The sequence below is a fragment of the Syngnathus floridae genome, chromosome 2 (genome assembly GCF_059516105.1).
Source record: "Syngnathus floridae isolate MCC-2025c chromosome 2, RoL_Sflo_1.0, whole genome shotgun sequence".
Classification (NCBI taxonomy): Eukaryota; Metazoa; Chordata; class Actinopteri; order Syngnathiformes; family Syngnathidae; genus Syngnathus; species Syngnathus floridae.
Window position 1 is genome coordinate 6137752 of NC_142414.1, and position 13717 is coordinate 6151468.

The window sequence follows — 13717 nt, forward strand, 5'->3', positions numbered from 1 at the left end:
AATAGACACAAGATAATGTCATCAACATCGACTGCCTTTGGCTTAAAAGCTGCATCATATGCATTTATTTTGTCTTCATGACGACGGTTTGTGTATAAAGGCTTCCTTTCAGTAATGTCCGTCTTGATCGCGTGATGCGCGAAATGTAAACAAAAACTAGCACGTCTTCTTCGGCGCATTATCTCTTCTTCGCCTGTCTCGTTCTTGCTTCTTGCTAGAGCGCCTCCTGGAGGCCGGAGGCCGTAAAAATAAGTACGCCGCGCCGCCGTTTAAGGTTCAAAGTAACCTTCTGAATAAAATGCATTAAAAGTTCACATTCATTACAACCTGTTTTTGGTGAGCAAAATGTCAGAAGAATTGAATTTAAATGCTGATTGATTGGGTTTTAATACAATGCAGATTACTTCACTGGTTTCTTTTATATCAAACAAGTTATTATCAAACAACTTGTTTGATTTAAAAGAAACCAGTGAAGTGATTAAAAAAAGGAAAAACAAGATGAACTTAGTACAATTACAATGCAGATTGTCCAAACAGCGCCACTGCTTTGTGTAATCTCTGAGTGATATGGCAGAGTAAGAGAAAGGGTTTAGAGCACAGGTGTCAAACTCAAGGCCCGGGGGCCAGATACGGCCCACCACATCATTCTATGTGGCCCGCGAAGACAAATTGTGCATCAAATTCGTGTGTCATTACTAGAATTGCAAATTGTCTTCACTTTTAATAATAGCTTTTTTTAGAAATATTTGACCAGTTTTTACTCGTCTGATTTGAAAACGAGTTATTTGTCAGTTTGTTTTGTAGCTTTTACTGTATATAATAGTGTTAAGAGTAAAAGTGATCAAGTCATCACAAAAATCACGAAAAAAATCTTATATAAGCCGCACCTGACTATAAGCCGCAGGGTCCAAAATTTTGGAAAAAAGTCGCGGCTTATAGTCCGGCAATTACGGTAACTGGCTTTCTCTCTCTCTCTCTCTCTCTCTCTCTCTCTCTCTCTCTCTCTCTCTCTCTCTCGACAAAGTTAGGCACTTTACTCTCTATCCCAATGACCATGAAGATTATGAGATCTGAGGGTCGGTGTATTCTAGAAAATATTCTTTTGTAGTCAGTCAGTGCTTCCGTTAAAAGATGCTGTAAACTTACTTCAAATGCAACTACCGTAATTTCTGGACTATAAGCCGCACGTGATTAGAAAACACACAGGCAAAAAATTATGGGAAAATCTTGTTTTTTTATATATAAGCACCGGACAATAAGATGCAAGTTTTTTAATGTTTAATTACCATTTGTAAGAGAATATACACAAAGAATATTGTCAGGAAAGAGATGTTTCTTTGCGGTGCGTCACTTTGTACGTTCCCGAATTGGCTGATTGACTGACGTGAGGCGTAGTGTATCAAAAGTTAACTTATTCCGCAGAGAGGCGGAATGAGTGTTTTTGCATTGCACACCCCAAACGCGCCGCTCCGCACGGAAACGTGCTGGCACGCACGAACTCCATTCACTGTGATTGAATCGTGTCGATTCTTCATCGATGCTTCAGAGAATGCTAGCTTTACATCTACTCACTTGAGGCTGTGGAAAGACTTCGATCAGGAGCGGATAATCCTCAATAACCTAAAGTCGATGTATGGAAAAGGTTTACAACCCTCCGACGCAAGCAACAATTTTGCAACATTGCTCCAGTGCCAATTGTTGAGCTGTGGGAATTGATGCCTGCAACAAAGTGGAGTGATTTTTGGGGCATGGTTGAGTGTAAATAAAACTTGGATTATAATTTATAACTCGCTTGCTTCAGTCACTTATAAAAAGATGCTGATTTTACGTCTAAGTAATGTAATATTTGCAAAGTCTTGAATTTGCCTTAAGCCTGTAGATACCATGTGATTCCATCCCCCATTTTCTTTGCATCAAAATTATTTAGTGTCAAGTTGGTAAAAACAGAAAACCTTGGGTAGCAAATGACTATGTCTGCAATACATGCCATGTGTACGATGGTGTTCCTCTCCCCCAGAAATCACGTGAAGCCCCCGGTGAGGACAAATGAGGTGACCTCAACTTCCATCGCCCCTGTCCCCCTGGAGAGTCTGACAGGACTGCGCAGTCCACAGCCGCATGTCTCCTCCAACCCGGCACAGGCGGCTTCTGACCTAAGCTCCATGTTCTCACATCTGTCTTCCTCGTCTTCTTCATTGGACCCCAACGATGACAGTAGCATGGCTGGACGTGGACGGTAACTATCACTTCTTTTTGTATTGTTCAGTGTCTCTCTTTTATGGGTGCTAAATTCAGCCAAAACCCTTGACTGAGTGTTTGCGTTTCAGACGGAGCACAACTTACAGAGGGACACGGAGAAGGCGAGAAGACGAACGGATTATGGTACGCTCACTTTAATAGTCGACAGTCATGTGAATGCCATTGTTCTGATGATATAACCAGTTGTCTGCATATCCTTGCACTGCAGCGGCCCGTACCTCTGGCCGAGGTTAAGGTTCCTCCTCCCAAATTTGACTTGGCTGCAACCAATTTCCCCCCTCTTCCGGGCTGTGTGATCAGTACACAAGGAGAGCCCGTGCTTGAGAACCGAATGTCAGATGTTGTTCGTGGTTTGTACAGGGACAAGGTAAGAACAAAAGTCTTTTGTACTAGGGCTGCTCAATTATGGGTGAAAATCATAATCACGATTATTCTCCAATATTGAAATCACGATTATTTACACGATTGTTTTGAAATTAGAAAAGCAGTTAATGTTGGAACAGTATTTATTGAACATGTTTAAAAAAAAAAACACACACTCCTGTCAACCGTTTTGGAAAAGTTCATTTTCTACACAAACTAGTTCAAAGTTCAGTTCACAAATTTTAAAATGAACTTGTCAAGTCATATTTCATAATTGAAATTTTATCAACTAAATTTATGGTTCTAAAATGAAATGTCTATTGTTTTTTTTTCCCCACAATCAAAATAAAGGGTGAGTGTGTGTGTGTGGGGGGGGGTGCTCGTCACGTGACAAGTTTTCATTGCATGGAGTGTCTGTTATCGCGTCGTGCAACTGTTCAGAATAAATTATTCTATAAAAATCAAATTTACCCAAGAATGACACTTTTCCAAGGACTGACTGAGAAAAAATGCTAGTTTCTTAAATGTTATTCAGACATCTTAATTGAGGCTTAATGAGGATGGTAGGTGGCACGCTGCTAGAAAGTGATTAGCTATACAGCATTTCCTGCATCTTAAATTTAAATATTGCTAATGTTCACGTTGTTAAATTAATTGTAGAAGCCAAAATTGTGACCACAATTATTCATTACCGTATTTTCCGCACCATAAGGCGCGTCAGGTTTAAAGGCACAGACTCAATTCTGCAGGCTTTTCTGTACTTAATCCACACATAGGATGCACCTCATTATAGGGCGCATGCATGCCAGGATTAGCGTTTAAAAAAAAAAAAAAAAAAACATCACAGGAGCAAAGCAGTGAGTTCAGTTGTACTTTATTCTACTATTTAATCATATACTGTATTGTACTCACATTGTTAATCGATATTAATACGCAAATCCATCAAAGTCCTCATCTTCTGTATCCAAATTAAACAGCTGGGGAAGTTCGCCATTAAACATGACAGGCTTCTTCTTGTCATTGTTTCGTCGTTGTCACGTTACTTTTCGGCAATGATCCCAGCTTTCCAGAAAGCTCGAGTTGTGCCTTGTAAGGATGTCTTTTTGTCAATGCCATTTTAGAGGGCCCTAATGCTGTTTGCTTTGCACAAACAATAGTATTTATTTATCAATCGAGGCGGAGGCTCACATTACATACAGTCCTCTGATTGGTTTACTGCCCCAATCTACGTAAAACATAACGTCCTCTAATTGGTTCCTCGTGTCTACATAGTACGACTGTATATTACGTCTGCGTGGCAAAACAACTTTACAGATTTTGAAATTCGGTCCACAGAAAAGGCGCACCCCCCTATTAAAATGTGCATCTTCGTTCTTTGATAAAATTGAAGGCTTTTAAGTGCGCCTTATGGTGCGGAAAATGCTGTAATTGTGCACTCTCCTTTTCCGCCTCGCTCTGTGCCTAGTGTTTGAGGCATCCAACTGCTTCCGTCTTCTAGCAGAAGTCAAGGCCTGTGTGGACAAAGAGACCAGTTAAGGCAATGAAGTAATTTTTCGACATTCATGGATAGCCCCCTGCCCTACCAACAATTTCACACATTGCCAAACTTAAATATTGTTTTAAAGGAAATAGGCAAAAGGAACACACGACTTAATTACCGTATTTGCCGGTGTATAAGTCGACTCGGTGTATAAGTCGACCCCCTAAAATTCGACGGAAATTTACGATTTTATGATATATCCTTTGTATAAGTTGAGCTCAATTGTTGCATTATATTAAACTTCAAAATTCAATCAGAAATATGCGAAATTTATTGACGAAATGTGTTCAAATTCGCGAGTTTGTAGCGAGCGATCTATACGCCATTTTAAATATTATTTACTTCATGACCCCGTGATATTAGGCGCCGAGAGAGACTACCAACAATGTACACTCTTAGAAACTGGTTTATTTTTAGTGAAGAAACAACAAATTATAATTATAAAGTGATTGCCGGTACATAGAGTTCAAAATTCGTCTTCATCGTCGCTATTTCCCAAAAGCTCGTTCCATTCGTTTTCGTTTAGTTTGTCGTCATAAAGGGCATCTTCTTGGTCTTCTCTATCTTCAGTTTCCTCCTCCTCTTCCCAGATAAGGTCGTCTTCTGTCCCATCGAGAGCATTTGGCGAATATTTTCTAAGTGCCAACGGCTCTTGCGCCATAAAGAGTCCTCCCCGGCTGGTTCCCCATGTCGGCCAGAACAAGTGAAAATTCGGCCTCTTCCCCTGGAAGTCTGGCCAAGTTTGGCGAATATTTTCTAAGTGCCAACGACATTCATTTAGACATGGCGATTGAATGTTTACGTACCGGTAGTTATTGTCGTTGCTTGACGCGCGATGACTCGCACATTCGCTCAATACCCAGTACTTCCCCCTAGCAGTCATCGTCGCTGCCTGGCTTTCGATGTCCGTTATTGAGGTGAGAATATTTGAAATTGTTGCTGAGGATGCGTGTTAATGCGACGAACGCTTTATAATGATTCAGTTTCTCGCTGTTTGATGAGCCTGACGGACGCACACCCACGCACAATGAGATGCATGAGAAACGGCCTTGGTTACCATCACATTTGAAGCGATGAATACGAAGTTAAATTTTATGACTCGGTGTATAAGTCGAGCTCGATTTTTTTCGGTCGATTTTGGATCGCAAAAGGTCGACTAATACACCGGCAAATACGGTAATCTTTGTGCTGGCTGTGCTGAATATTTTTTATTGTGATGATGTCATGAAGTGTTCAAAAGCCCTAGGAACACTTTATTCACCAACAAATTGCATAATCTTTGTGGCATTCAAACTTCGAGGTACCACTTAATATGGTAATGACCTTTATAACATGCACATTTTGTCATTTAAAGATGGAAACGGAAAATAAAGAAAGCAGTGCAAGTACAAGTGCAGTCACTGAAGATGGTTTGACATGCTCAAGTCCGAGCCAGACTGCTGCAAAGTCTGTCACACAACCACCTGCACCACTGGCCCCAAGGTAAGTAACAGTGTGGGAGAGTAAGTCCACACTTAACATTGCTGGAGGTGTGAGACGTTTTCATTTGGCCATAACATCAGGAGTCGGGAGAAGAAAGTGGACCAGCCAGCAGCGGTGGTTTCCAAAGCGATTGCTAGCGTGCCTACTGAAACCGCCGTCATCCCTGCCTCCTCCACGCAAGCTGTGCACAGCTGGAGGCCTCCTGTGTCGCCTGCTGCCTCGGCCTCCACCCCACTGATGCCTGCCACGCCACCACCTCTTCCTGCTGCTGTTCCTGCGCCTCCACAGGTGGTGAGGAACTGCCGACTTTTACTGTCATAGTTACAGCAACAAATTTCAAGCTACAAACGGACCTTTTTAGTATTAGAGATCATTATTTTTCTGCAAATTTAAGGCCAATGTGGCATAAACCTTGCATTATATGGTGGTTAGAACACCCTAGGTCACAGTTTGATGATCGACACTTTATATCATTGGATTTGCGGATTTGGATTTCACCTCCTGTTGATGTGTTGGCTCCAATGGTGGAGAGAAATGCCGGTTTGACGTGGCAGACCAAAACTTATTGTGGCGGTTTGCTGGGAACTTCTGACAGAATCCCCTGTCAGAAAGAGCTTCAACTCCCACCTCAGACAGAACTTTGCCCACGTCCTGAGGGAGACTTAGAGTATGATCGGACCATTGTCAAGGTGTCCGATCAGAGCTGTGGCCGTAAGATGGTCGGTGCCTGTCGTGGCGGCAACATTTGAACCTGCGGGTCGACACCGACGTTAAGGGATGCCGTCTAGCTGAAGAAAGAGTCCTATTGGGCTTCTTGGCCTGTGGTAGTCCAGAGCAGTGTTTCCCAACCTTTTTTCATTCACGGCACACCTTTTCATTGGAAAAAATCTCAAGGCACACCACCAACAAAAATCTGTTAAGTGTTGCACCAGCTTCTATATTAAAATCAGTTATATTACCGTAATTTTTGGACTTAAAGTCACTCTGGAATATAGGTCGCATTAGCCATAAAATGCACAATAACTTCCAGGACTTCCAGCCACGGAGGTGAAAGAGAGATCCATAGAATAGGACTGGGCGTGCATAAAAGCCATGACCGAACCCCATCCACCGTCCCTGGACAGCCACCCAGCCGAGCGCCGGCCCCCAACTTCTATCCACGGAGGTGAAAGAAAGCTCCGTAGAGTAGGACAGGGCGTGCGTAAAAGCCATAATAGTTTTTCAAACCTTCTGTATCACTCCAAATCCTTAAATCCTTCAAACTCTTCGTCCTCCGTGTCACTTAGAAACAAAGCCGCTAATGATGTTGGTAGTACGTGGGGCCCTTCGTCATCTTCGTTTTCACGTGATCGATCTTTGTCCTTTTTGTAAACAACCGCAACGCCGTGTCGCGCTGGCGACATCACTTGAAATTCAAATTACAGTAATCCCTTGCTACATCGTGGTTCGTTTAACGTGGTTTCACTTTTTTTTTTTTTTTTGAAAATTTTTGAAAAAAAAACATACAAGTCGCTTCTTATTATAAGTCACTCCCCCACCCAAACTATGAAACAAACCGCGACTTATAGTCCGAAAATTACGGTACATCGAAAGACGTAAAGTCCTATTCCTATATATGTGTGAAGAGTTGAATAATTGAATAAAAATAAATACTAAATATACGCACTGATAAAAATACGCACTGGCTTGCACGTCCGCCTCACAGTTAGGAGGGTGCGGGTTCGATTCCATCTCCGGCCCTCCCTGTGTGGAGTTTGCATGTTTTCCCCGTGTCCGCGTGGGTTTTCTCCGGACACTCCGGTTTCCTCCCACATTCCAAAAAAACATGTTTGGTAGGCTGATTGAGCACTAGGTGTGAGTGCGAGTGCGGATGGTTGTTCGTCTCTGTGTGCCCTGCGAACCAGTTCAAGGTGTCCCCCGCCTACTGCCCGATGATGGCTGGGATAGGCTCCAGTACGCCCGCAACCCCCATGGGGACAAAGCGGTACAGAAAATGGATGGATGGATGGCTGGATGGATGGACTAAATATTCTTTTAATTGTATTTCTTTTTTTAAATAAAAGTGAGTTTTTTAAAAATGTTATAGACAGTGTAAGGAATAAACTATTGAAAGTGATTGTGATTAAAATCCAAAAGAATCAACATGACTTTGTTTACTGTTTTAGACTAGCACTATAAATATTACGACAATAAGAACAATGTCACTTCTAAAGATGCTCTGCTGTTCTGACAGCAGCTGAGTGGCTATCACAGTCAAGGTGTCTCGACTTAACTGTGTATTTTATGTTGGTGAAAATTTAATCCAGGTTCTCTGGTTGAACTGCATGCTCTGATTTCCATCGGACCACAAACGCACCACAACCGTCATAGTGTCTGTCACTGTTAGCAAAAGCACACAGCAACACACACATAAATGGAATATTTGCCGATGCAATACAATCACACCGACACAACATGAAATCTCAAGATTCTCCGATTCTCCACGCATGCAAAATTAGCAAGTAGCTGACCAGGCCTTGCGCGAACTGACCAGTGGTTTGGCAATACTGTTTACAATGCGTTCCATAATTAATATTGGACAATCTCACGGCACAGCTGAACATCTCTCACGGCACACCAGTGTGCCGCGGCACAGTGGTTGGGAAACACTGCTCCAGAGGGAGCTGACAGGTACCGGATAGCCAAATGAAACGCGGCTTTGGTGGTTGCTGAAGCAAAAACCCGGGCATGGGAGGAGTTTGGGGAGGCCATGAAAAAACGACTTCTGGACGGCTTAGAAGAAATTCTGGTCCACCATCCGACGTCTCGGGTGGGGGTGCAGTGCACTGTTTACACAATTGTGGAAATTGTGTGCTGCTGACCTCAACTCGGGACGTTGTGAATCGGTGGAGCAACAACTTTGAAGACTTTCTCAATTCCACTGACACACCTTCCATTAAGGAAGCAGAGCCTGGAGACTGAGGTGGACTGTCCTATCTCTGAGGTTGAAGTCACCGACCTAGTTAAAAATCTCCTTGGTGGCAACGCCGCCCTGGGGTGGATGAGATTGTCCCGGAGTTCCTTAGGGCTCTGGATGGGCAGACCAACATGGTGGTCCCCCACTTTTTAAGAAAGGGGAGCGGTCTTCCATCGACAGAGGAATCACACTCCTCAGCCTCCCTGGTAAGGTGCTGCAGAGGACGGTCCGTCGGGAGGTCGAATCTGAGATTCAGGGGGAATAGTGTGTTTTTTGTCCCTGCCGTGGAACAGTGGACCAGCTCTACACCTTCAGCAGGGTCCGCGAGGGTGCAAGATCCTGAATAGAAGCGGCCGAAAGGAGTTTCCGCCTCAGGGTATCTTGGCTTTCCTTTCGAGAGGGTGAGAAGCTCGGTCATCTGAGTGGGACTCAGTCCAGACACTGTTCCTCCTGTTGTGAGGAGCCAGGTAATGCGGCTCAGGCAGCATCTGATTGGGAATGCCGCTTGGATTCCTCCTTGGTGAGGTGCTTTGGGCATGCCCCACCGATAGGGGACCCCAGGGAAGACCTTGGACACGCTGGAGAGTAGGGATGCATACCGTGGACCAGTACTTTTTAGTACTGGTACCAAATTGGATTGCCGTGTTTGACTGTTTACATGGAGCGGCTAATGCTAACGCAAACGCCGCATCTTCAACGAATCCTTCCAGCTCTTTTGACCATCCTTAGGCTTGCAATGTTTGTCGTTGTTAACTCCGCTAATAACATCTGGCCGTTAATGTTATGTTGCTTTCTTTTTCAGTAAAGCCACCACAGTCATCCGCACACAAGAACCCCCATTCACTCTCGCTAAAAGAGGGAAAATAAAGATGACTAGTTGCAGTCTGTTGAAGCTTTACATGTACAGTTGAAGCAGTACATAAACCATTCATTTTAAATGTTCAGTATCACTGTCACGGAGCATAAGGTGCGGTTAGTTTGTTTTCCAGCTACTGATACTGCAAAGCTTGTTGCCTTGTTGAAAACTTGCATTGAAGGTACATGATGTAGCTCGTGTTATTCCCCCTTGCAGCAATAAAGTAGTTGTTATAAATTAATATTTTTCATCTTGTTCACATCCTTACTTCAATCAATTTACATACGAACATCGATGAGTAGTGATAAATATTGGCATCGATAAGGAGTAATGGTATTGACATCGCTAAATTCCTAATGATATACAGCCCTCCCTACTTGAGAGACTTGTCTCCTGGCTGGCCTGGTTGGGAATGCCTTATTATCCCTCAAGAAGAGCTGGAAGAATTCGCCAGGGAGAAGGAAGTTTGGGTTTCCCTGCTAAAGCTGCCTCGTGACTTAACTCCAGATAAGCGGTAGAAGATGGATGGATAATATAGTGATATTTATTAATATATACCATATGATTTGAGGGTTATTGAGGTGGATTTCTTTTCTCTGAAATGTTATAGCTATAAATTGCAAGGCAAGGTAAAATCCATATTGAGCAAGCTTTTATCGGTCAAACAAGAAACAAAAACATCTCAAAAACCTGATGTTCTACTAAAAACAGACATTTTAAAAAAATTTAAAAATAAGTTAAGGCACACACACAAAGCTGTTGACCAAAGTCATGATGACCAATGTCATGTTCCCTTCCCCTTCTTTAGGAGCCCCGCAAGCTCAGCTATGCTGAGGTGTGCCAACGGCCTCCCAAAGATCTCCCACCCACCGCCCCGGCCCCCTGCGGCTTGGCGGCGGGGCAACCTTTGCGCGAGTTGCGCGTGAACAAGTCGGAGGAACCCGGCTCCAGTGGCACTCCTGGGGACAAGCCAGAGCGAGGCCATGACCGAGAGGCGGCCCGTGAGTGCAAAGACGGGCGGCCCACACGCGAGCGGGACTCCAAAGGTCACTACCGCAGCAACGTGCCCCGAGGCAACGGCCCTGGCCTCAAGTTCCGAGAGCAGAGGCGACCGACTCTTGCCCGACGCCACTCTCCGCAGGGTACTTACAGGCACGCGGGCAAAGAGCAGAATATCCCACCAGTATCGCCAAAGTAAAAGAAAAGAAAACTCTATGAAAAAGATGTATGAAAATCTACATGCATATATGTCTAATTATATAAAATGATTAACATAAAAGCAACAACGTTACGGTAGCTACCTTTCCCTGGATTTTTTCCACACGGCAGCACATAAAAGACTTGTGGGCAAAATGACAGCTCGTGACGAGTGATTTAAAAAGGCTTTTTATGGCGTTGTGCTCAAATGAATTGACTTTCCATGGAGGTGCTCTCATTTGTGCTTGCCTTGGGAGAGGTAGGATGCTGGCGCCCTGTACGTGGCCCTCTACCACCTTATGATTTCAAGAACAATATGCACTAAAGAGGAAAACATGCATATGTCATGTACATATACAGATATCACTAACACACATTGAGCTGTGCTTTGATTTGCAAGTATGACTGAAAGGGTTGACTGTTTCTGTATTGATTGTTCAAACAAAATGATTGATGTGTTTTATGAGAGACAAAGAATCCGACTGGAAGCTTGTCGGATCCCAATTCACGATTGGCTTCGGAGTTGCAGCGGGCAAATATAAGAAGATAATGAGTTTAAGTTTTGCCTGACATGTTCCTCAGTTTCTGCAATGCTTTCTCTCTTAATGTTTTGGATTCACAACATTGATAATCAAGCAGGATCTCAGTTTACATTTTTGTTTAGCAGGGACGATACTAGACCATTGGCGGTTGCGGAATGTCTGAATCGTGCTGAAGTACCGCCACGGCGTCAGAGTCCGCAGCGTTCCGTTAGCTGGGCACTCAGCTACTTTTGGATGTAAAGTAATTGTCATTGTTAAGCTGCCTGAGATGGCGGCGCACAGGCATACAGTCCGACGAATGTCTTGGTTGGGGTTTGACGGATATATTGGCTCAAAAAAAGTTGATTTTTGCAGAGACCATAGTGGTATAGTTGGTTGCGCTGTTAGCTCTTAAAACCCTTCACTAGATGTGTGGGAAATTTCAATAGCAAGTTTGGAAGTTTGACAGCAGGGGAAAACCCGATTGCGCTTTTTAGAGTGAGTCTGCCTTTTTTGAGGGGGAAAAATGGTTACTTTAGAATGTTGAGGTTTGAGCTCACTGTATGTATTGCTTTTTACATATTTATTATTTGCTGCGTGAGGCTTTTCTCCCAATATTGGTAGGCTGGTTTTGTGAAATCGCATTAACAAAACCAACTGGAATCATGCGGCGTTGCATGAACCATTCAACATGCCAGCAGAAGATATTTGATGTTTTGGGTGTGGAGGTGCAGTAAATGAATAAGCAATCACTGGAGCTGCCATTTGGGTTTTTACCAATGATGTAAATTAAGAAGAAATGCACTAATGTCCAAATACATCTGCTCGTGGAAAATGTGAAATGATTTTTGCAAGCGTTTGCTTGACAGGCAGAAATGACCACCACCCCGTCCTTTTATGTTTGGCTTATTTTATTGATTTTGATTTTGGGTCGGGATTGTCAAAGGAAATATAGATAATTGGTCAAACAAGTGTTTGAGACACAATCCTAGAACTGTAAGAATTGTCACCAAAAAATAAATTATTTTGATTTGGATTTTCCTGTGTCACATTCTTCTTTTCTCTGCTTCTGCGTGCATCATACGCCATGGCAAATACATTTTACTTACTCTAGTTTTGTGTGAGAGTGAGAAAGTGAGCTTCTGTAAGCAAGCGCTGATAGTTTTGGGGGGGGGGGGTTGTTAATGTGTCCTATTTTTTATAAACATGGCCTCGAGTGATTATTGTATTTTGGAGATTTCTAGTCAAACATTTTCTTTACAGTAATAGTATTCTATGTGCCCCTACTAGTCTAAACTGCATTCTGATAAACTATTTGTGGAGTAAGAATTAAGCAGTAGTATCTTAATCCGGTCTGTAAGGAGGGTAAATGTGTCTTGACGTATGAAATTTGGCACACTGGTACTTGTTAGGATGCTCTATCCATATTGGATGATTTAAAATGGCCAAAATAATTTCCCTCTTATTTGTCACTGAAAAGTCATAGAGTTACAAATAGATTCACTTCTTGAGGAGGGGGGGGGCACAATATTACTGACAGTAAAATTTGAAATGTTTTAATTGTGACTATGAAATGTATATCAGCTACAAATGAAACAATGAGGTCAATATGCATACAGATTTGAGATAATTGAGACAATATACAGCAGTGATCATCAACAAGATCATAGGCCAAGTCTGACCCACCGAACCACACAATCCGGCTCCTGACCAGATTCCATAATACTGAGAATCAAAGACAAAAGGCTGATTTAAAGGCTAAAACATATATCTTTTTTCATGTTTTGTAATGAAATGGAAAAAAATAAATTAAAAAAGTGTATATATATATATATATATATATATATATATATATATATATATATATATATATATACTTTTTAAATTTATATATATATATATATATATATACTTTTTAAATTTATATATATATATATATATATATACCGTAATTGCCGGACTATAAGCCGCGACTTTTTTCCAAAATTTTGGACCCTGCGGCTTATAGTCAGGTGCGGCTTATATAAGATTTTTTTCGTGATTTTTGTGATGACTTGATCACTTTTACTCTTAACACTATTATATACAGTAAAAGCTACAAAACAAACTGACAAATAACTCGTTTTCAAATCAGACGAGTAAAAACTGGTCAAATATTTCTAAAAAAAGCTATTATTAAAAGTGAAGACAATTTGCAATTCTAGTAATGACACACGAATTTGATGCACAATTTGTCTTCGCGGGCCACATAGAATGATGTGGTGGGCCGTATCTGGCCCCCGGGCCTTGAGTTTGACACCTGTGCTCTAAACCCTTTCTCTTACTCTGCCATATCACTCAGAGATTACACAAAGCAGTGGCGCTGTTTGGACAATCTGCATTGTAATTGTACTAAGTTCATCTTGTTTTTCCTTTTTTTAATCACTTCACTGGTTTCTTTTAAATCAAACAAGTTGTTTGATAATAACTTGTTTGATATAAAAGAAACCAGTGAAGTAATCTGCATTGTATTAAAACCCAATCAATCAGCATTTAAATTCAAT

At 42.2% G+C, this 13717-nt stretch overlaps 1 protein-coding gene across 5 annotated transcripts in view; it reads left to right on the plus strand.

The window, feature by feature from the left end:
- Window positions 1-12210, plus strand: part of larp4aa (La ribonucleoprotein 4Aa) — a 30440-nt gene extending 18230 nt beyond the window's left edge. For 3 of the 5 annotated variants that reach the window (XM_088362060.1, XM_088362094.1, XM_088362077.1), the window contains 6 exons: window positions 2018-2236; window positions 2328-2382; window positions 2468-2626; window positions 5517-5644; window positions 5725-5935; window positions 10265-12210. In XM_088362060.1, coding sequence (XP_088218186.1) covers window positions 2018-2236; window positions 2328-2382; window positions 2468-2626; window positions 5517-5644; window positions 5725-5935; window positions 10265-10654 — 1162 coding nt within the window. In that variant the 3' untranslated portion in view covers window positions 10655-12210. The remainder of the gene's footprint in view (window positions 1-2017; window positions 2237-2327; window positions 2383-2467; window positions 2627-5516; window positions 5645-5724; window positions 5936-10264) is intronic. The other 2 variants (XM_088362069.1, XM_088362087.1) reach the window with 1 other exon arrangement.
- Window positions 12211-13717: the final 1507 nt, after the last annotated feature.